Below are 22940 nucleotides of genomic sequence, written 5' to 3' on the forward strand. Positions count from 1 at the left end.
AACCTCATTTAACCAATGAGGCCCTGCGGAAGTTTGCGTTTGTGCATTTAAAATAGCATCACTTTGAAGATAGACAAATGTTCCTATCTAATAGCAACAGGGTCAGAAACGAGCAGATTTGGAAAACCATTAGGTTTTTGGCCATGCTGGTTACATTGTGTTATTTTAGCTGACCTGTTCTGTTTCTGTGCCCTCCTTTTATTTCCCCTGCAACCTTTATATATCTCAACTGGCACAAAATGCTGTTATGTACCAGACAGGCTTGTTTTCCAGATGGTTTGTGCAGTTGTGCTGCGTATATCTGTGCAGATGGACCAGAGAGCTGGTGTTTCTTACATATCTATCCATTAAAAAGTTAAATAATATGTAAGAAGGTGTGGGAGGCAGTGGAAGACAGGAGTGCCTGGTATGCTCTGGTCCATGGGGTCACAAAGAGTTGGACACGACTAAACGACTAAACAACAACAACAAGAAGGTGTCTAATAGCTAGGACAGTATCTTTTATTGGCCTAACTCAGGATGGTCCAAGGTGTGACAAAAGGGCCGTACAGTGGTACCTCGGGTTAAGTACTTAATTCGTTCCCGAGGTCCGTACTTAACCTGAAACTGTTCTTAACCTCAAGCGCCACTTGAGGTGGTGGGGCCTCCTGCTGCTGCTGCGCCGCCAGAGCACGATTTCTGTTCTCATCCTGAAGCAAAGTTCTTAACCTGAAGCACTATTTCTTGGTTAGCAGAGTCTGTAACCTGAAGCATCTGTAACCCAAGGTACCACCGTATGTGACTCTCAAGGGTATTTTTTGGTGGCCTTTGGTAACATTTGATGCCACCCAAGCCCTACTGCTGCCTTACCAAAGTTGGGTGAGCGAGGTGCTGGGTTTTTGGAAGGAGAAATGAGGGATCTGACAGGATCCTAGAGTGCTCCCTCCCCCTTCCCAAAGCCTAGTTAGTGCTTTCCCTCAGTGATCCTTACAACAATCTTGGATAGCTTATTTGATCATTTTTTAACTTGAAAATTGTTCATGGATAAGTTGTACAGTATAACTATGTAAAAAAAAAGTGTCGCAAGAATGTCACTGACATCATCTCTGTATGTAACTGCTGTGTACTTACTCTTGCTTTTAGTAAAAAAAAATGTTTGAAAACCAAAAGCCACAACAGCAACCTTGGATAGCAAGACATGGCTGCTACCCTCAGAATTTCTGCTGGGAAGCTGAGGATGAAAAAACGCCAGCTGGCCTAAGGACTCTTTGGCTGAAATGCTAGGTCTCTTATTAGGAAGCTGAGCACAATGGGACTAAGGTTTGTTTACATCCCTCCTTTTTCTAAGTCCGGCGCTCAAGGCAGCTTACACAGATAAAACAGAACTAGCTGAAAGACAATCATTAAATTGTAATTAAGCACTAATACAATTAAAATAGTATTAAAAATCCATCAAACACAGATAATAACAATAAAAAAAAATCACAGCACCAGCCCTTTCCTCAAAAGCAGTCAGTTCCCTCTTGGAAGGCCTGTTGGAATAGAAAGGTCTTCACCTTTTGGTGCAAAGACAAGGAGGGAGCCAGTTTAACCTCTCTAGGGGGGGAGTTCCAAATTCTGGGAGCAACCACCAAGAAGGCCTGAGAATATGTTCAGGGTTGTGCTGTTAAAATGCAAGCCCATGCATGTTTATTTAGGAGTAAGTTCAATTGAGTTTGATGGCCCTTATGCCCTAGTGTGCTGGACTGCAGCCTTAGTGAGACTGGTCTCACTCATTTGAACAATGAGCGGGCAGTTTTGACTTATGGGGTTTTCTTAGGTAGGTCAATAAATCCGGATTAATATGAGATTTAAAGTGGCTCCTGGCCACGGCAGACTTGGAACGAGAGTCTAAAACCTTAATTGGACAGAGTGCTGATTTGCTTTCCTCTTGACAACAGCTGGTTCCCAAAGACCAATGTAATGAAAATGCCCCCTCATGATTCAGGGGAGATATGAAGGCATTCTGACAACTCACCCTCTCATCTGTGATCAAGGAAAAACTGGAATAAAAAGAACATTGGAAGATGTTATGTCCCCAAGCTGGGCTATGCGTTAATGCAACAGTTGTGTGTTCAGGACAATAAAGCTGAAAGGCTCAGAAAGGGACTGTGTTGTCTGCATTACAAACTGGATCCTCCTGAAGGGATCAGATTATAGTCCCTATATGTCAACTACACATTACACTCTAAGCCTGACAAAGGGGAGAAAGGACAGGACAAAGGAAATGCGTTCCCCATCAGTCACTTTTTGCCAGAAATTTATGCTGCGGCTGATTTTACCTGTATTGGGTTTCAGACTTGTGTTTGCCATGTAATGTTAGGCCTGGAGGAAGACAGCTTGGAATAAAAGATAGAGGAACACAGGATTTCAGGGTACTGGAAGGGTTACTGTTAAGCACTGTCTGTCTTTCTCCCGTGCAAGTTTTCTTCACTACTTTGTACTTGGACTTTGCGTATGTGGCTGCAGTGTAAAGTTTAGTTAGTTCGGTGACAGAAAGGCCCATGTGGCAAGGAAGAAAAAGTTGATGAGTGCAGTTGGACTTGGTGTCATGTAAATGTGCATAGCTGTGCGCCTTTGAGCCGCACCCTCCTATGTGCTATTTCCTAGGTCCACTGAATGCAGTGAAACTTACAAATAAAAATGCATAGGTTTTCACTGCAAAATTGTATTGGCTACCCTCAAAAAAGGACTACTGCTTTATTGCCGTTTTGTTAAATTTTGCAACATATTTGCTCGAGACCATAATAATTTTTTAAAAAGAGTAACTCTGAAAGCTAATAGTTGTTTCAACTGAGCATTTATTATCCGGAATGCCGGGAAAACTCTGATTGATTAGGGGTGATGCAAAAATGTGAGACTGCAGGCCCACGAATTTTATAGCTCCTATAAAGTGCTGTATACAGCTTTTGCTCAGTTTTTATGCTGTTAAACCAAACATTTGGTATCATATGGCACTTTGAGTGCTTTGATTTATGTAAAGACAGCAATTGCTTCAGTAATAAACATTCTAAAGTGTGGGCTTAAGAGTAGTCTACTGTATTTATTTGTGACATAAACACTTACCTGCAATGCATTTGAGAATCATCTTAGATTTAACTCATACCGTATATTAAAGACATTAAGCTTCAGACACAACAAGGTCATCTCCAAGGTAAAGGCGGCCGTGATGGAAAATCAGGCAAGGATAAAGTGGTAACTATTTTGAATTTAAACTGATGGGGGAGAGCATACTATTTCTCCTGAGAGATGTTCTTTATTGAACTGAATTGAAAAGCTATAGTGCAAGCTATTATACTTGATTTAGTATTTAACCTAAGGATATAATAGTGCATTTCCAGAGCAAATTAACTGTATCTGAAAACTGCCTTTAATTATCTGAAAAGAAAAACACAGGTGACTTTGAAGTGGGCATAGTTACAGGAGATGTTTTTTCGTGTTGCTCAATGTTGAGGAAAACTGCTTTTATTAAGGGCCATTAAATAGTCATTTCCTTATTTTTGGGAAACCCTGGAGTAGTTTGGGTTTGGGGTGTGTGAAGTCAACGTTTCCCTTTTTTAAAGGAAAATTCCCTTATTCCGAATAGGATTCCTCGCAAGCAAAGGGAAAAGTTGACAGCTATGGTGTGAAGTGCCCTTGTGAAACTGCAATATCCCAACATTCTTTGAGGGAAAACCATGACAGTTAGCAGAGTTTAAGTTTGTAATGTAGGTAGCATCTATTTGTGGACTCTCCTTCACTGGAAGTTTGTAAGCAGAGGTTGGCTGCCCATCTGTCATGGATGCTTTAGTTGAGATTCCTAAATTGCAAGGGTGTTGGGCTAAGTGACCCTCCAGATCTCTTCCAACTCTATGATTCTGTGATAGGATATTAGAGACGTGGGCCCTGGAACTGCTCTTTAAAATAGAATCCCATAACCATAAGACTTTAGGCCAGGGATAGGGAACTTGTGGCCATCCAGAGTTTTGGGACTCACTCTCATCAGACCCACCGCTGATTATCTACACATTGCATCATGAGTGGAGAGGATTAAGTCCCAGAATGGAAAGGAATTGGGGAAACGATCAGGTGGCCTCACCAAACCTGTTGTATGGTGAGCGCAAGAGTTGTGACACCAAACATGTGAATAAAATGTCTACATTAATCTGGTGGTGTTCATTGCTTTTCTCAATCCATAGGCTGCATTGGCAGGATGATAGCTGCCAAAAATGGAACCTAACAAATGTTTAACAAAAGTAAGCAACCATTGAAGTTGACCTTGGGAGTGTCTGTAGGGCTTGCTGTAAGGAAGGAGATAAGTCTTTCTTTCTTTAGTCCTATACCATTCAGTCAAAACTTTAAACTGGGCTTCGTAGCCTATAGACAGCCAGTGCAGCTCCCAAAGGAATGGTGTTATATGGCTCCATATTTACTTCCAGTAGTACCTTGTGAGAGGGCAGTATGAAAAGCTAAAGGGACCCCTGACCATTAGGTTCACTTGTGACCGACTCTGGGGTTGTGGCGCTCATCTCGCTTTATTGGCCGAGGGAGCCGGCATTTGTCCGTAGACAGCTTCTGGGTCATGTGGCCAGCATGACTAAGCCGCTTCTGGCGAACCAGAGCAGCGCATGGAAATGCCGTTTACCTTCCCGCCGGAGCAGTACCTATTTATCTACTTGCACTTTGACGTGCTTTCGAACTGCTAGGTTGGCAGGAGCAGGGACCGAGCAACGGGAGCTCATCCAGTCACGGGGATTCAAACCACCAACCTTCTGATCGGCAAGTCCTAGGCTCTGTAGTTTAACCCACAGCGCCACCCGTGTCCCTTAAGAGACCAACTAAATTTGTTATTGGTATGAGCTTTTGTGTGCATGCACACTTCTTCGGCAGACCAACACGGCTACCTTCCTGTAACTAGAACTATCCATATTTACTTTCACCCATAAAAAGTGTCAGGGATATTTTTGGTTTTTCTAGTATTTTCTATGTAGATTTTATATCACATTTGGCAAAGATTAATTGATACTTTCAAGTACGGGTAAAGAACAGTTTCTGAGTCTTAGGAAGGATCTACTTCTTTCCTCTTCCTTGTTTTCTTATTTTATTAATCACCTTCTACGCAAGTGTATCAAGGAAATGGGCCATAAAAGAGCAAGAAACAGTTAAAAACACAAAAAACCCCCAGCAGATATATTTTTAAATGATGCAAAGTGAAATTATTTATTTATATGTTTGCTTATTTGTTTGATTTATATACTCATCATAAGATCTCAGGGCTGTTCACAGAATAAAATCAATACAAAATCAATACAAAATAGACACCCATGATTGAGACCCTTTCACCCAGCAGTAAAAACCTCTCAGAACAAAAATGTTTCAATTGCTTACAGAATGCGCATGCCAAGATCCATTAATATAATAATAACAATAATTTATTATTTATACCCTGCCCATCTGACTGGGTTTCCCCAGCCACTCTGGACAGCTCCCAAAATAATATTAAAAACACGATAAAACATCAAACATTAAAAACCCTAAGCAGGGTTGCCTTAAATGCCTTAATATCTATCTGAGGGTAAGCGGCCGAGATGAGAATATAATTTTTAAATGTTAGCAACAATTGGATTGATCTTTAAACATTTCCCCTCACTGCAAGGACTGAGACAGCATCCAGATTCTAGAACAGGGATGAGGAACCTGCAGCCCTCCAGATGATGGAATCAAACTTCCTTTAGTTCCAGCTAGCATGGCCAATTGTCAGAGATGGTGGGAACAACATCTGGAGCATGACTTGGCTCCCAGTCCCTGTCCTAGAATATATACAGTCCTCCTACCCAAATTACAAACATGAGGGTGCATGATGTTAAACTTCACCAGGGGCTGGCTGGTATTTGCCTGGATAGAAAAACGATTAAGCCATCCAAAGTAGAGTGGGATAAAAGCACAATAGAATAAACAAGCAAAACAGAATGCCCACAGCTGCTGTAGCAGGGGCTGTAATTTCCAACGCAGTACAGTAACAGAACCCTATTTATTCAGTAAGGTTCTGCTAGCAGAGTGCTTTGATTATGAGGCTACCAGCTTTTAGTTCTCAGAATATAGATTTCACACTGTAATAATATAAAGCTTTACTCGTGTTAATCATGCAAAGGAAATACGGAACACTTTGCCTGGGTTTTTCTTCAGCAAGCCCAAAGGTATACAGCTCTAGAGTGACACCATCTGTTAAAAGACAAGTATCAGCGTCTCAAAAATAAAAGATATACAGTGCTCAAGCCAGGCCTACGCAGTACCGATTTCCTCTTTTCCAGTGGCATATGATCTTATGCCTCTTGCAAAAAAGTTACACTGAAAGAAATTGAATTTGCATTCCAGAAAATGTGTTTGGGAGAAGGCACCGAAGATGCTGCAATTACAGTAATCCCTCCATCTCCTGAGCAGACAAAACTGACCTCCCAGTAGTGCTTCTACTTACTTAGGAGTGAGTCCCAATGTATTCAGTGGAAATGACTATCGGGTAAAAATATCCACAGGACTCGGCTCTACAACTCTGATTTCTTAACTTTAGATACAATCCCATGCACACATACTAGGCATGGTAATCATGGGTTGAGTGTCACAGCACTTTCCTCTCCGGTAGTTCCAGTAGCTGGTATTCAGAAGCATGCTGCCTCCAACAGTTTTGGGTGATTAATTTTTTGGTATTTTGTTGCTAAATTAGATGTGTTTCCATTAAAAAATATAGCAGCAAGGGCAGGGCTGTCTTAAGCATATGCAGCGCTGGGGTGCAAAGATCCGCCCAGCACCCTGCCAGGTTGCCCAGTCCCAGGTGTGCAGGAGGGCGGAGCCGGCTGGCCGCCTCAGCGTCTCGCTGGCTTGGTCACCCCTGAACTCGTGGCGCAGAGCCGCCCGCAGCAGAAGAGCCCGCTGTGGCGCTCCGACCGACGGCGGGCTCTTTCCCGGACTCAACTCTTGGGCCCCGGATTCTTGGCCTGGCGCCCCTGAGAGCCAGGCACCCAGGTGGCCCGCACCCCTAGTGTCTATGAATAAGATGGCCCTGAGCAAGGGCAGGAATTCCTGCCTTTTTTACACAGGTCTTATTTTGTGTGATGATCATTATAACAATACTAGTACAGTGGTACCTCTGGCTATGTACTTAATTCGTTCCGGAGGTCCGTTCTTAACCTGAAACTGTTCTTAACCTGAAAACCACTTTAGCTAATGGGGCCTCCCACTGTCGCTGCGCCACTGCTGCACGATTTCTGTTCTCATTCTGAAGCAAAGTTCTTAACCTGAAGTAATATTTCTGGGTTAATGGAGTCTGTAACCTGAAGTGTATGTAACCTGAAGCGTATGTAACCCGAGGTACCACTGTAATACAAAAACAAAAAACAACCAAACAGAAATTATGAACTTAAATAAGGCAGGAAGACAATAGAAATTGCTTTTAAACCTTGCCTTTACTTTTCAGGTATGTTTTCCCCCCCATTTGAATAAATTAAAAATAAGTGTTTCTGGGTCATGGTGTAACATGCAGGGTTCTGGTGATGTTTTGAAGGTTCTAGGCTCTGTTCCAAAGCAATGTTGAGACTGGTGGAATTTTCTGAGCTTATTTAACACCTGCTGAGAAACAATGCCGCACATAGAAGTGCAGGTCTCCGGTGAGACCCTTTGTATGTTTCAGCTGATATGTCAATTTCTGTGCCATTGCAATATTCCACGTTCTGGAATGCCATCTGTACAATATTAAATGTTCAACATTGTTCCAGTGCCAGGTGAGTTTCATGTGGGCACTAATTAGTTTCTTAAATGCCAAAGTATTGTTATCTTCTTCCTAGATGTTAAAGAAAAGTCGGTGTGAAAATAGCTGCATGTTTGGTTTGGTTATTTACTCATCCAATCAAATAGTGCGCTAGGCAGCTAGGCAGAAGATATGTGCCTCTCTGTGAACATCCTATCCAACAGAAAGTGTTGCCAGTTTTTGAGATTTGTGTCACCTTCAGTGGGGAGAGATACCATATTTTTATCAGTTTTAAGGAATTCTCCCTGACAGACTCAGAGCAAATTAAGGGAGCACAAGACTTCTGAATGTGATTTACCCTTAATTTCGGCTGGAAGTGGATGGGGAGAGGGTTTAAATGGGGCGTCCTTTGCTCCAGTGGTGGATCTGAAATAGCGGATTTTCTTCAAACCAGCTTAGGCCCAATTTCTAATCTGAAAAGGCCTACGAAGAACATGCAACAGCCAGAATCGCAAGGTGGTTTTAATTTTCCAGATACAGTGGTACCTCGGGTTAAGAACTTAATTCGTTCTGGAGGTCCGTTCTTAACCTTAAACTGTTCTTAACCTGAGGTACCACTTTACCCAATGAGGCCTCCCGTTGACACCGCGCCACTGCTGCATAATTTCTGTTCTCATCTTGAAGCAAAGTTCGTAACCTGAGGTACCACTTTAGCTAATGGGGCCTCCTGCCGCCGCCGCTCGATTTCTGTTCTCATCCTGAAGCAAAGTTCTTAACCCGAGGTACTATTTCTGGGTTACCGGAGTCTGTAACCTGAAGCATATGTAACCCGAGGTACCACTGTAGTAGCCTATATCATAAGGCACATTTGTTAAAAATGATTGACAATTTTCTCCTTCTATACTCTAGCTTGAGTAACCCCAGAGATGGTTTATTTAACTGCTCTCTTTGGTTAGATAGTGTTGGGGTCTAAATATAATAAAAAAAAGTTTTAGCAACAACACAGGGTGTACGTTGCCTGGTCAGCTTTGATCCATATACTTGTGCTAAATATATGTGTGGTAATGCAGATCTGAAGATCGTGAGGAAGTCTTTTGTGGAAGAAATAGGTGGAACTGATAATGTTCAGATGGAATTTTTTTTAATAAAAAAATTCATTTCCTGTTTTACAGCTTAAGTACAAATAACCCATGAGTGTAGAATGGCAGTATCTTCAATTACAACATCTGTTGGTGTCTATTCATGGGCCATCTACTGCCACTGTTGGATCCTTACAGAAAACTAAAACCTAAAACTGCTGTTTATAAATTCTTGATGGATTTCGGTAAGGTAAAAAGTTTAGGTATGTAGAGAAGCGTGGGCAAGTAGAAGGCACGCTATTTAGTGTCCGAGGTGCCACACGACGAGACTCGTTTGCATTTGTGCTTTTATTTTGCATTTACCTGCTGTGAACCGCCCAGAGACTTCCGAAGGACGGGAAAACAAATTTAATAAATACTAAATCATAATATAATAATTGACATTGTGCGGCTACCCTTCCACCCCTGTGCAACCTGCTCCCAATTTATTATTTCCTGGGTGGGGTACTACCAGGGCCGAATTTAGGTTCAATGAGGCCCTAAGCTGCTGAAGGTAATGGGGCCCTTTATATGTCCAGCTGTCCTTTGTCAACAACAAATTGTTGCTGTTTTTTGTGTTGAATATATGTTATATGGTATCTAAAGCCATTTGCAGTGGATTTGTAACTGGCTAACTGATCGAACCCAAAGGGTGCTCATCAATGGTTCCTCTTCATCCTGGAGAAGAGTGACTAGTGGGGTGCCACAGGGTTCTGTCTTGGGCCCGGTCTTATTCAACATCTTTATCAACGACTTGGATGATGGACTCAAGGGCATCCTGATCAAATTTGCAGATGACACCAAACTGGGAGGGGTGGCTAACACCCCAGAGGACAGGATCACACTTCAAAACGACCTTGACAGATTAGAGAACTGGGCCAAAACAAACAAGATGAATTTTAACAGGGAGAAATGTAAAGTATTGCACTTGGGCAAAAAAAATGAGAGGCACAAATACAAGATGGGTGACACCTGGCTTTAGAGCAGTACATGTGAAAAGGATCTAGGAGTCTTGGTTGACCACAAACTTGACATGAGCCAACAGTGTGACGCGGCAGCTAAAAAAGCCAATGCAATTCTGGGCTGCATCAATAGGAGTATAGCATCTAGATCAAGGGAAGTAACAGTGCCACTGTATTCTGCTCTGGTCAGACCTCACCTGGAGTACTGTGTCCAGTTCTGGGCACCACAGTTCAAGAAGGACACTGACAAACTGGAACGTGTCCAGAGGAGGGCAACCAAAATGGTCAAAGGCCTGGAAACGATGCCTTATGAGGAACGGCTAAGGGAGCTGGGCATGTTTAGCCTGGAGAAGAGGAGGTTAAGGGGTGATATGATAGCCATGTTCAAATATATAAAAGGATATCACATAGAGGAGGGAGAAAGGTTGTTTTCTGCTGCTCCAGAGAAGCGGACACGGAGCAATGGTTCCAAACTACAAGAAGATTCCACCTAAACATTAGGAAGAACTTTCTATGATTCTATGGAGGTCTTTAAGCAGAGGCTTGACAACCATATGTCAGGAGTGCTCTGATGGTGTTTCCTGCTTGGCAGGGGGTTGGACTCGATGGCCCTTGTGGTCTCTTCCAACTCTATGATTCTATGATTCTATGCACATAACAAATAGGAGCCTACACAACACAAAACGCTGTTGCTGTATGTAGGTTTTATTTCATTTGCTTTTTTAACTTATATTTTGGAAAGGTACATCCAGTTTTTTTCCCGTTTCAATTTTTTTTGCCCCCCCCCCCCCGAGTGGGCCCCTAAGCTACAGCTTGTTTAGATTATACGTGGGGGAAATCCGAAACCTCCCCCTGCCTTGCCCGTTCTGCACTGCCAGTTGTCCTGCGCTAGCAAAGCTTTCCCACCAGGCTCTCCCCGGCCGCGTGTCACGTGACCCGCGCCCTCACGTGACCGCCTCGCTCCTCGCCCCGTCGAGATGGCGGCGCCTGTGGAAGAGGAGCAAGCGCTGCTGGACGGGGACTCGTCGCCGGAGCACGATGGCTGCCCTGCGAGGAAGCCGATGTCGGCCCTGTGCGACCCGCAGCGGCTGGCTCATCGGATGCTGGTCCTGGCGCTCATGTGCTTCCTGGGCTTCGGTGAGCATAAAGCGAGGCTGCTGCTGCTGCTCCTGCCCCCTTTCTCGCCCGGGACTGGTCTGCAGTTAAGGGGACTCTTGGGGAGGGTGGTTGGGAAACCTGCCTTGGGGAAAAACCAAACCAAACCGCGACAGCTGCTTGATCGTGTGGCCGGAAGGGCGGCGCGAAGCATATCTTTTTCAGGAACCATTGACCTTTGGGGAGTGATCTTGGGAACGTGCCAGAAAATGCTAATTTTCTTTACTGTGTGTTTCAGGGTGAAGCTAGACCCCGCCCTGAGAACTGGGGTTTTGCATTTTAGATTGCAAAAAGAAAAAAAACAAAACTTGCATTCCTGGTGTTCTTTGACGATTGCTGTGCAAGCAACAGAATGGGGAAGCATCTATATGCCATGGGGAGGAAAACCCTAAGCAAACAGGGAAGTCAAGCTCCCTGTGGTTGATGACTAGCTGAAGTGGAGTTTCGCTTTTTAAATTCTCCTCCCTACAGAAGGATTTGTAGGAGGCGGTGGAAGCTTTAAAGCATGTAAAGAGGATCTAGGAAATTGCTTTGTGCTGAGGCAGGCATTTGATTGGTCTCATTCAGTACTAGTTATGCCAGCCTTCCACCAACCTGGCATTCAGATGTTTAGAATTACAACTCTTATCAGTGCCATCCAGCTTGGTCCTGCTACTGGAGTCCAGCTAACAGTCATGCCTGAGTGAGGCTAATCTGAGTTATAGTTCAGAAGGTCTGGCAGTTGCTAGGCTGGGGAAAGCTGGTCTACCTTTCTGACCAACTTCCCTTCAGCGTTTCAAACAGGGATTCCCCCTCGCCCTGCCTAGAAATTTCAGGGGTTGAATCTGGGCTCTTACACGTACCCTTCCCATGAGAAACATTACCTGTTGCTGTAAGGCTGCTGAATCTTGAGAAGGGAAGGGGAAGGTGGAGGTGTAGCTGCTCCTTCTGTTGCTTCTCAGTGGACAGAAAATGGAGGGCATCTTTTCTCCTGCCTCTTCCCATTTTGGTGGTTTGGTATGATCCAAAATGTTTACCATTATTGCTAATACAGCTTTTCCAGGTTACTTTAAAAGGGGGTGGGGAGTTCATGTTTAATTTTGTTGTCTTAATTTTCCTGTATAGGCAGCTATTTTTGCTATGACAACCCCGCAGCGTTGCAAACTCAGGTCCAAAAGGTGAGTGATGTACAGAATATCTGCAGTATGGTGGATTTCCCCCTTTTCCCTCCAGAGAGGTTACCTTTTTAGTCATACGTTAGATGACTAGCAGTAACTGAGGGGGAAAAATTGTGCTGATTTTGTTTTTAAAAAAAGGACCTATAATTAAACTGATTGCTGTTTCACTCTCTGGTAACAAGAAACATTATGGCTAAATACGATGTGATTTATGTGTTAGGTTTGCTTTTGTTTGGCCATGAGTGCTAGAGGTTGATGTTCCCCACATCGCACTTCCCACCAGCCCTGATGGGTCTTTCCTGACAGACTGTGAAGGGTGACCCAGGTGTTTAGAGGGGTGTGGTAGAGTACAGGCAATCAGCCCCCAATGTAGACTTGCATGGTGCTGTAATGAAAAAGCATTTCACTGGATAGATGTTTCTCTATGAATGTGTCATAACACAAAGTGGTGTCAAAAGATAGTAATTCTTCTGTGTGCTCTTCCTTTTAGGATATGAAGGTGAACACAGCTGAATTCATGGCACTGTATGCCTGGTATTCTTGGCCCAATGTGGTTCTTTGTTTCTTTGGAGGCTTTCTGATAGACAGAGTCTTTGGAATAAGGTAACTAACTGTGTAACGCAGGGGTCAGCAACCTTTTTCAGCCGTGGGCTGGTCCACCATCCTTTAGACCATGTGGTGGGCCAGACTATATTTTGCGGGGGGAAATGAATGATTTCCTATGCCCCACAAATAACCCAGAAATGCATTTTAAATAAAACGACACATTCTACTCATGTAAAAACACCCTGATTCCCAGACTGTCCGCGGGCTGGATTGAGGAGGCGATTGGGCCGCATCCAGCCCCCGGGCCTTAGGTCGCCTACCCCTGGTATAACCCATCCAACTCGAAAGTAACAACTTGATCCACGTTTTGCTTATGCCCAAATAATGTGATGTTTTGCTAATATTTGTTTAAATTTTTCAAAACGCAAGTGAGGAGAGTGATGTTGCACTTGGCTCCTCCCTTCCCACATGGCATCTAGTTGGCCCTTGTGAAAACAGGATGCTGGACTGGGTGGGCTGTTGGCCTGATACAACAGGCTCTTCTTACATTGGAGTTTTGCAGGCTTGTCTCCAGAGATGCAGGAGAGTTTTATTTCAGTCCTAGTCAACAATAACTTCAACATTAGTCAGGTTTTGTATAGGGACAGTTCTGTGTAATAAGTTAACCATGTGAAACTCCTTGCCAGTAGAACTTCAGGAGGAGTCATCTCTGCTTTCAGGTGTCTTTTAGAAACTGTTGCTCAGACAGGCCTTTAGAACATTTTTTTTTAATCAATCAGTTTTCATTGACGTGCTATTGATATTTTTACTATAACCATTGTAGTATTGGATTTTTTTTACCCTAACCCTTGTTATATTTTCTAGTTGCAAATATTAAAATAAGTATTTTTAAAGTCTTCATTTTCTTGCAGGTGGGGCACAATAATATTCAGCACCTTTGTCTGTATTGGACAGGTGAGTGAAACAGATAATATTCATGTACTTTTCAATAGCTAAATACAGAAAAATTAATGCTTATGGAAAAATAAATGCTTACTATTTAATCTGCTTTTTCAGTGTAAGATTCCCATGTCTTACCTAACTGAGTTCATTGGGCTTACTCCTAGGAAAGTGTGTAGGATTGCAGTCTGAAATAGTTGCATATGGCATGGCTCCAACACTTCATTGAAATGTGACATGCATTCCATTTTTTACAGGTGATTTTTGCTGTGGGAGCAATATGTAATGCTTTTTGGTTGATGGAAGCTGGCAGATTTGTATTTGGGTGAGTTCACACCTCGGCTGTGTCTCAACATTTGCTATATACCCTCTCTCCCTCTTAAAAAGCAGGCAGCCCATATGGAACTATATGTTGAAGAATACCCTGCACTCTTGCATTTGAACAGCTGGATTATTTGCCTTTTGGTTTTCTAGTTCTTGCCTTAGGGTAAAACTTCCATATCAACATGGATACACTGCTGTCATTAGAAGGCCGGAGTTTCATCCACGTTGCTTCAAATATCTGTATTCATGAACTTTCTTGCTTCATTTAGGATTGGTGGAGAGTCCTTAGCAGTGGCGCAAAACACCTATGCTGTCAGTTGGTTTAAAGGAAAAGAATTAAACCTTGTGTTTGGACTGCAGCTCAGCATGGCTAGAATTGTAAGTCTCAGAACATTTTTTTGTGTGTTCTAATTTTAATCATTACTATCCTGACATTTGTCATCCATCAGTGTCAACCTATGCTTGTAAAGTGGAACTTGCCCATCCCCTCTCTGTGTCTGACACTCCCCCCCCCCCAAATATGCCCAAAAATGTTGGGAGACCCTTCGAAACAGGTGGGTGGGTTTCATTGCAGGAGAAGGGGAAGCCACTTGCATAACATTGACTGTCCCCCATGGTGATGGATTTTCCTGTTTATTTCTCTCTATGCGCATTAGAGTGGGGAGAACAGTTCTTAACTAGGGACATAGGGATTGTTCTGCTTGGAGAACACCCACTGAGATTAATGGGCACGACTAACTTAGATATTTAAATAAATTTCTGTAAATCAGATACAGTGGTACCTTGGTTTAAGAACAGCTTAGTTTATGAACAACTTGGATTAAGAACGCTACAAACCCAGAAGTAGGTGTTTTGGTTTGTGAACTTTGTCTTGGAATCACATGTTCCACTTCCTGTTGAGTGTAAATTGAGTCCCCCGCTGCTATGGGAAAGCATGTCTTGGTTTAAGAACGCTTTGGTTTAAGAACAGACTTTTGGAACGGATTAAGTTCTTAAACCAAGGTACCACTGTATTCAAATATAGATCTTATTTTAAGGTTTTTTTTGGCCTATTTGTAAAATTGGTTGGAAGTATATGTTACAGTTGCAGATCATCTCTCTTCCAGGGGAGCACTGTCAATATGAACATTATGGGATGGGTGTACTCCAAAGCTCAAGATCTGATCGGTTCTACGGGTCACACCACTCTTGGCATAGCTCTCTTGATAGGTTAGTAAATGCTTTCAGTATTAACTTTGTATGAACATTTTGATTTCCTCTTTGATGAATTGGAAGATTGTGGGTTGTTAGACTCAGATTAGATCCATTAAAATTAGTGGACTTGCGTTAGTAATCACCAACTTAATGTCCCATGATTTCAGAAGGCCTTCTCTGTGTATGGCTTAATTGGATAAAACACTAAGGCTTGAAATTCAGTTCCAACTCTGTAAACCCACTTTTTTATTGTAAACTACAAAGTTAAAAGCTTTAGTTTAAGGCTAGATAATGAGAGCAATGGAGGACTTTCTGATCTTGACATTAGAAAGGTTGCTACCATGGAATCATTTTAACTCTAGATCTGAGAAAAAGAGAGAATCTCTTATTTGCATATTGCATATCTGCTGCTGTCTGGCACCATACACCAGGGACACGGGTGGCGCTGTGGTCTAAACCACTGAGCCTCTTGGGTTCCCGATCAGAAGGTTGGCAGTTCAAATCCCCACGACAGGGTGAACTTCCGTTGCTCTGTCCCAGCTTCTGCCTACCTAGCAGGTCAAAAGCACACCAGTGCAAGTAGATAAATAGGTACCACTGCATCGGGAAGGTAAACGGCGTTTCCGTGCGCTCTGGTTTCCATCACAGTGTCCTGTTGTGCCAGAAGCAGTTTAGTCATGCTGGCCACATGTCCCAGAAAGCTGTCTGTGGGCAAACGCCATCTCCCTTGGCCTGAAAGCGAGATGAGCACCACAACCACATTCGCCTTTGACTGAACTTAACCATCCAGGCATCCTTTACCTTTTTTTTTCTTTTTTTACCTTTTATACAAACTGACACAATGAAAGCAAGGCTGCATTAGAGCTGCAGCATATACATAGCCTTTGGTGAACTTTTTCAGGGCAATAAAGATCGAATGAGTCAGTAGTTTACACATGACTGTCAACATCTTTACCAAACACTGAATTATTTGTGCTTAATGTACTGATCTGTGGTTTGCTCAGCACTGAGCTGCACAAACATTTTAGTAAAATCTGGAACGCCTTTCCTTTTAATTTGGCAGAAGACTTGCTTTTATTCATTTATATGTGTTTACAGGATATTCATAAATATAATACTTAGTAAACTTTTGTAAATATTTGTATTTATTAGTATTTAACCATCTGACACCTTGGATTAAAATATTAAGCTGTTTCACGGCAATTAAAATAGAAATTAATTAGAAACACACTTGATAATTGGGAAGACAGCATTATGAATAGCGTTGTGTGATGACATAACTCACATTCTCGGACTAGAATGGTTCTGTGTTAACTGTCTTTGTGCTTCATTGTAAGTGCCATGTGTTGCCAAGTTACAATGGTGAAGCTCGTGTTCTCTAGCTCTGCTAATGAAGGGGCTGAGTCAGGCATGCATGAATATCATTCACATGATGTCACAGCTAAATTTATGAACTGTCTATATTCCTCTAAAGTACCTTGAAATCTTTCTTGGATGAACGGCAGTATACCAATGTAGCAGTTAGTGATAAAAGTAGTGGTATTTAACACTGGCTGCTTCACCCATGTAAGTCACTGCTTAATTATACAGTCACTGGGTAATAACATGAATGGATTTTACAGTTCCGTAAATGGCGAGCAGCTTCTGCTGGTAACACTGAATTTCTCTGCATTGCAGGTGGTGTGTCATGTATCTTTTCACTACTCTGTGCTCTCATCCTTGGTTATCTGGATAAAAGAGCAGAGAAAATTCTGTGCAAAGAGCAGGGAAAAACTGGTAAGTGGGAGTCAGGCTTCAATAATGGAACCTTAGGCTGCAGTCCATAGTTTTTGAAAATGCAGTGGTGCCCCGCAAGACGAATGCCTCGCAAGACGAAAAACTTGCTAGACGAAAGAGTTTTCTGTCTTTTGAGGTGCTTCGCAAGACGAATTTCCCTATGGGCTTGCTTCGCAAGACGAAACGTCTTGTGAGTTCTTGCGAGTTTTTTTCCTCCCCCCCTTTTCTAAGCCGCTAATAGCCGCTAAGCCGCTAATAGCCGCTAAACCGCTAATAGCGCTAATCCGCTAAGCCGCTAATAGCCGTGCTTCGCAAGACGAAAAAACCGCAAGACGAAGAGACTCGCGGAACGGATTAATTTCGTCTTGCGAGGCACCACTGTGTATGTATGTACTGGAGGAAGCAGAGACAATCTTTTTGAACATGTTTTCCCCACTTGCCGGAATGCATGTGTAGGTTTCCCATAATGTGGTAGGAAAACTCAAAACTCATTTTGAAGTGACCCAACTTCACTTTTCTCACAATTCTAGAGCTTTTTGCTGTTGAGAAACTGCAGCTTCTGCTTCCCACCAGTAAAATAACAGCTCGAATTAGTCAATGACGGGAAATGGGGTTTGCTGATTTTAGGTGGCCTTAATATAGAAATGATTGAGTTAAAATAGCAGAACTAATGTTTCTCTTTTCTCAAGGTGAAGTGATAAAATTAACCGATGTGAAAGACTTCTCGCTGTCCTTGTGGCTCATATTTATTATCTGCGTTTGCTACTATGTGGCCGTCTTCCCTTTCATTGGACTTGGAAAGTAAGTGTAACTTGTTGCAAATGTTTGATATACCTGATTATTATTATTATTTATAAAAACTGTTTATGTTTTCAATTGTCTTGATTTAGAACTTCCCCTAAAATGTGTTGCTGTTCTGGTGTTGTAGGCTGCTTTGGGCACCTCTGTGTAGAACAGTAGCCTACCAGTTGAAGAAGTAGTAATTCCACTAGCAACACTGGGAGGCCCAAAGAGCTATATAAGGCAGGAAGCCAAATAAGGCACTCCAACCTCTAGAAAATCTTTCTCATCCACCCCACTTTTTTCTGGCTCTGACATGGCAACCAAAATGTGCAAGCACGTGCATTGTAAGTGTGCGCCCTGTTTTTATGACCTAGAAGTTTGCCTAACATAAACGGATGTTGCCGTTAGGTTTCCGAGTTCCAAATTTTGTGGCTCTAGAGTGTTGACTACCAAATTGGAACATGCAAGAAGATCTGGGCATGTGCCATTTCTATGACATATTCCATTTTTGGCTCAAAATCTTCTGAGGCAAGGCTTGAGGAAGGAGTCAGTGTGTCAGCAAAGCCTTGCTTAGGGGGTATATTTTCTTCAACTATGTAATCTGGTTCTGCTTTGACACTAACTTTCAGTTCTGCACTTAAAACTCGGATATTCTTCAGAATCTAATAATTATTTTATTCATTCATTCATTCATTCATTCATTCATTCTCCGCCCATCTGCTGGGCTTCCCAGCCACTCTGGGCGTCTTCCAATAAAATATTAAAATACAGTAATGCATCAAACATTAAAAGCTTCCCTAAACAGGGCTGCCTTCATATGTCTTCTAAAAGTCTGGTAGTTGTTCTCTTTGACATCTGGTGGGAGGGCGTTCCACAGGGTGGGTGCCACAGCTGAGAAGGCCCTCTGCCTGGTTCCCTGTAACTTGGCTTCTCGCCATGAGGGAACCGCCAGAAGGCCCTCAGCGCTGGAACTCAGTGTATCCTATTTGATACTCTTGGATTAATCTTTTAGGGAGCAATAATGTCTCACCTTTTTTGTATTTACAGTGGCCTTAGTTTGGCCAGCTTTAGCTCAGGCATCTGACCTCTGGCTGAACCAAGACGAGCAAGTTATACCAGCATGTCTTCAGCGGAGCCAGGTTTGAGGACCTAATGCCAGCTGAGCCAGAAACCGGCTAGTAGAGCTGGAGATCCTCTACATCCTAAGCTTCTCATGCCATCTCACCTTGACATAGGATTGCCCCCTAAATGTCTAATGTGGTGCATGTTCTAGTATCTCCCACTTGGACTACTGCAATGCGCTCTACATGGTGCTACCTTTGAAGGTGACCTGGAAACTACAACTAATCCAGAATGCGGCAGCTAGACTGGTGACTGGGAGCGGCCACCAAGACCACATTACAGCAGTCTTTGGCTCCCAGTACATTTCCGAGCACAATTCAAAGTGTTGGGGGTGCTGACCTTTAAAGCCCTAAACGGCCTTGGTCCTGTATACCTGAAGGAGCGTCTCCACCCCCATCATTCAGCCTAGACACTGAGGTCCAGTGCCGAGGGCCTTCTGGAGGTTCCCTCACTGCGAGAAGTGAGGTCACAGGGAACCAGGCAGAGGGCTTTCTTGGTAGTGGCGCCTGCCCTGTGGAACGCCCTCCCATCAGATGTCAAGGAAATAAACAACTATCTCACTTGTAGAAAACATCTGTAGGCAGCCCTGTTTAGGGAAGTTTCTAATGTTTAATAGACTATTGTATTTTAATATTTTGTTTGAAGCCGCCCAGAGTGGCTGGGGAAACTCAGCCAGATGGACGGGGTATAAATAATAATAAATTATTTTTATTTTTATTTTGCTCCATCTTGCCATAATTTTCACCCCCTCCACCCACTTTTCGTTTCCATTAAAAGCCAAGTGACACAACCAGGGCTTATTTTGGGTCAGAGTATTTCTTCCTAGCATCAATCTGTGAGTAACGTCATGTCCAGTCTACTTCATACTGCTCTCACAGCTTCCTTTTCTGGGGAGTATAAACAGATATTTATTGTATACAATTTCCTATTCCTCATTACTTAATAATCAGCAGTCCTCTTTCAATAGAGCTTTTCTTATTGTGGCCTAGTTACGAACCAGCACGATTAAAATTGCAGGCTGGTTTTTCCCCATAGTTATTGTAAGTAGGTATAAGATCGTAAAACTTTTTATATGGTTTTTTACAGGGTTTTCTTCATTGAGAAGTTCAAGTTTTCTCCTCAAGAAGCAAGTGCAATCAACAGGTAAGTGTTGTCCATTTAAGTAAAAAAAAACCCAAAACCAAATAATTGCATTGCGTGCATTTTTTCAGCTCAAGAACCTTGACTTTGAGCAGCGCACCTAAAGCACACACTTGGTAGAATAAAAGATCAATAAAAGAAACTGAATATTTGCTCTGAAGCATATGTATGCAGTATATGGTTACATACTTGCAGCATTCCATCCCCTTGAATCTTCAGATTTCTTACTTACAAAGACATATCTCTAGCCGTTGCGATTACAGAAAAGTGTGTCAAAAACTATTCATTCCTTTCACGTAGATCGCTTCCTTAACCACCTGAAAATGGCATGATCTCCTAAGATAATATATACTATAACAAAAATGTATACAATTTAAAATATATTTTCTTTGTGAATTGTAATTCCACCTCGCCTTGACTGCTAGTGTAGCTTTTCAGTGGTAATTCAATTTTTTATAAGAGTTGACCAATCCAATGAAATCACTATGAATTTATCGATGGGCATGACTGCATATCACAATATATCAGGTCTAAAAAATAATTCAGGAACTGAATTTTTGCGGGTGGGGGAAAGAGGAAAGTCTCAGCACACTGGAAAACCTAGAGCGGTTGTAGCATTTTGTATCATGATTGCCTTGCTCTTCTGAAATAACTTTCCTTTGTACAGCATTGTCTATATCATCTCGGCACCCATGTCCCCTGTCTTCGGATTCCTGGTAGACAAAGTTGGAAGGAATGTCACCTGGGTTATGTGTGCTGTAGTGATTACTCTGGCTTCTCATATAATGCTGGCCTTTACCTTCTGGAATCCCTGGATTGCCATGGTAGGCATTTCCCCCAACTTTATTTTATCTAATGCAGTAAGGTGCATTTATAATCACCTCCCAGAATAAACCTCATTTTGTGCATTATATGGGATGTAAAATAATGGATACTTGTGTGTAACCCTGATTCTTTCCTCCCAAGGATGCAACACATATGCCAGAAACTATTTTTTTATGGCAGTCCAGGCCGCTTTAGGACATTAGTATACTCTGTATGAATTTTGGTACTCATCAACTCCGCAGCTGTGCTAGATGCCATTTGTTAGACGCTGAACCTCTTGTACGCTGCGTTATCTCTGTCGAGGAGCTTTAAATATGCACACGCTGCTTCAACTTCAGAGCAAGCTAGTGTAAACATTTCCTTAAAGGTAAAGGGTAAAGGGACCCCTGACCATTAGGTCCAGTTGTGGACGACTCTGGGGTTGCGGCGCTCATCTCGCTTTATTGGCCGAGGGAGCCGGCGTACAGCTTCTAGGTCATGTGGCCAGCATGACTAAGCTGCTTCTGGCAAACCAGAGCAGTGCACGGAAACGCCATTTACCTTCCCGCCAGAGCGGTACCTATTTATCTACTTGCACTTTGATGTGCTTTTGAACTACTATGTTGGCAGGAGCAGGGACCGGGCAACGAGAGCTCACCCTGTTGTAGGGATTCAAACCGCTGACCCGATTGGCCCCTTTACAACTGGGCAAACTGGATAGAAACGGGACACCTAATTTGTGAAGCCCATATAATTTGTTCCCTCTGGAGCTGTTGGTAGATCACGTTTAATGTGTGTGTGTGTGTTTTTTTTTAATGCTGTTTTCTGCAGTGTTTCCTGGGAGTGGCTTATTCCCTGCTGGCCTGTGCCTTGTGGCCTATGGTAGCTTTCGTTGTCCCTGAACACCAGCTCGGAACTGCTTATGGCTTGTGAGTAATAGATATTTGAGTCTCGATACTTTGGAGTAAGGATTTGTCTTTTAAACTTTGGGATTAATAGCACGATACCGACTTGTTCTCATAAACCACATCCTTTCACTGCAGTTCATTCAGGAATTTCCATTAAGAGAGTGGATCTCAAAGGATGTGGCAGGAGAGAACGGCAAGTGTGGCAGGAAGATTCAAGGGCAATCCATATTATATTATGGGAATAATTCATGTTCTTATGTAGCAGGGGTGTTTTATACTTTATAGTATGTCCCATGATCATATTGGAAAGTATTTGTGTTCTATGTTATGAATCAAGCACTGCCAGGAGTTGTTTGCCAATGTATTTTTTAATCATTTTAAAAATTGGTGTGGCACGAGCAAGTTTTTGTACTGAAAGTGTGGCCCAGAGAAACCACCGCTTTTAAGATGTCTTTCGCTGCAGCTGGTTCACCGGTTCAAAGACATCGAAACTTATTTTCTCAGATTCAGCCTTGGGAACGGAAGACTTGATTTTTGAAACTGGGGCTGCTAAATGGATTTTCTCGGCCTGATGCAAAACCAGTGTCCAGGGCCTTGCCCTGTTTTACAGGCCTGACTCCAGGTATATCGCTTTCAGCTTGGAAGAATGGAAACCTAGCTGTCTGAGATAGCATGTGTGTGTACCAGATAGCAGGTGTCCATGTATGTGAGATCTTGAACACATTTTAAACCTTCCTCTCCTGTGGGCCACCTTGAGAGTATATTCCTGCCAGCCTGTCTAGGTCAGGTTGTGGGGCTGTTATGAGTGTTTCTGCCTGAAAATGGTGTTGCTTTGGAAGGATAATTAACCCTCCAGTTTTTATTTTATTTTACCAGCTATATCTCATTGTTTAATAGATGCATATGGCTTTTTATTTGCTCATCTGTCAGCTCGTTTGGATTTTATGAGCAAGTGGGGGCAATATCTTTCAATTGGTTTCTTTTTATTAGTTGAAAAACTGAGCTTTGTAAGCTAATCGTCTTAATGCTTTTCAGCATGCAGTCAATTCAGAACTTGGGCCTGGCCATCATTGCCATCGCAGCTGGCATGATCCTGGATTCCCGGGGCTACCTCTTCCTTGAAATCTTCTTCAGTGCTTGTTTGTGCTGTAAGTACAGTCATACCTTGGGTTACAAACGCTTCAGGTTGTGTTTTTTCAGGTTGTGGGCCGCCGAAACCCAGAAGTACTGGAACGGGTTACTTCCGGGTTTCGGCGGTCACACATGCGTAGAAG

The 22940-nt window shown here is 42.8% G+C and overlaps 1 protein-coding gene and 1 long non-coding RNA gene across 5 annotated transcripts in view; one reads left to right on the forward strand and one right to left on the reverse strand.

Moving 5' to 3' along the window:
- The window catches only part of LOC307217238, a 98893-nt gene that overhangs the window by 64939 nt on the left and 11014 nt on the right, over positions 1-22940 (reverse strand). The window lies entirely within an intron of this gene.
- The window catches only part of MFSD1 (major facilitator superfamily domain containing 1), a 33539-nt gene continuing 21367 nt past the window's right edge, over positions 10769-22940 (forward strand). For 2 of the 4 annotated variants that reach the window (XM_079978006.1, XM_079978005.1), the window contains exons 1-13: positions 10769-10955; positions 12078-12130; positions 12621-12733; positions 13588-13630; positions 13873-13940; positions 14209-14317; positions 15046-15148; positions 16811-16909; positions 17599-17710; positions 19901-19957; positions 20622-20778; positions 21590-21687; positions 22702-22814. In XM_079978006.1, the coding sequence (XP_079834132.1) occupies positions 10796-10955; positions 12078-12130; positions 12621-12733; positions 13588-13630; positions 13873-13940; positions 14209-14317; positions 15046-15148; positions 16811-16909; positions 17599-17710; positions 19901-19957; positions 20622-20778; positions 21590-21687; positions 22702-22814 (1285 nt within the window). In that variant the 5' untranslated portion in view covers positions 10769-10795. The remainder of the gene's footprint in view (positions 10956-12077; positions 12131-12620; positions 12734-13587; positions 13631-13872; positions 13941-14208; positions 14318-15045; positions 15149-16810; positions 16910-17598; positions 17711-19900; positions 19958-20621; positions 20779-21589; positions 21688-22701; positions 22815-22940) is intronic. The other 2 variants (XM_079978007.1, XM_079978008.1) reach the window with 2 other exon arrangements.

Source organism: Podarcis cretensis, assembly GCF_951804945.1.
Source record: "Podarcis cretensis genome assembly, chromosome: 5".
Classification (NCBI taxonomy): domain Eukaryota; kingdom Metazoa; phylum Chordata; class Lepidosauria; order Squamata; family Lacertidae; genus Podarcis; species Podarcis cretensis.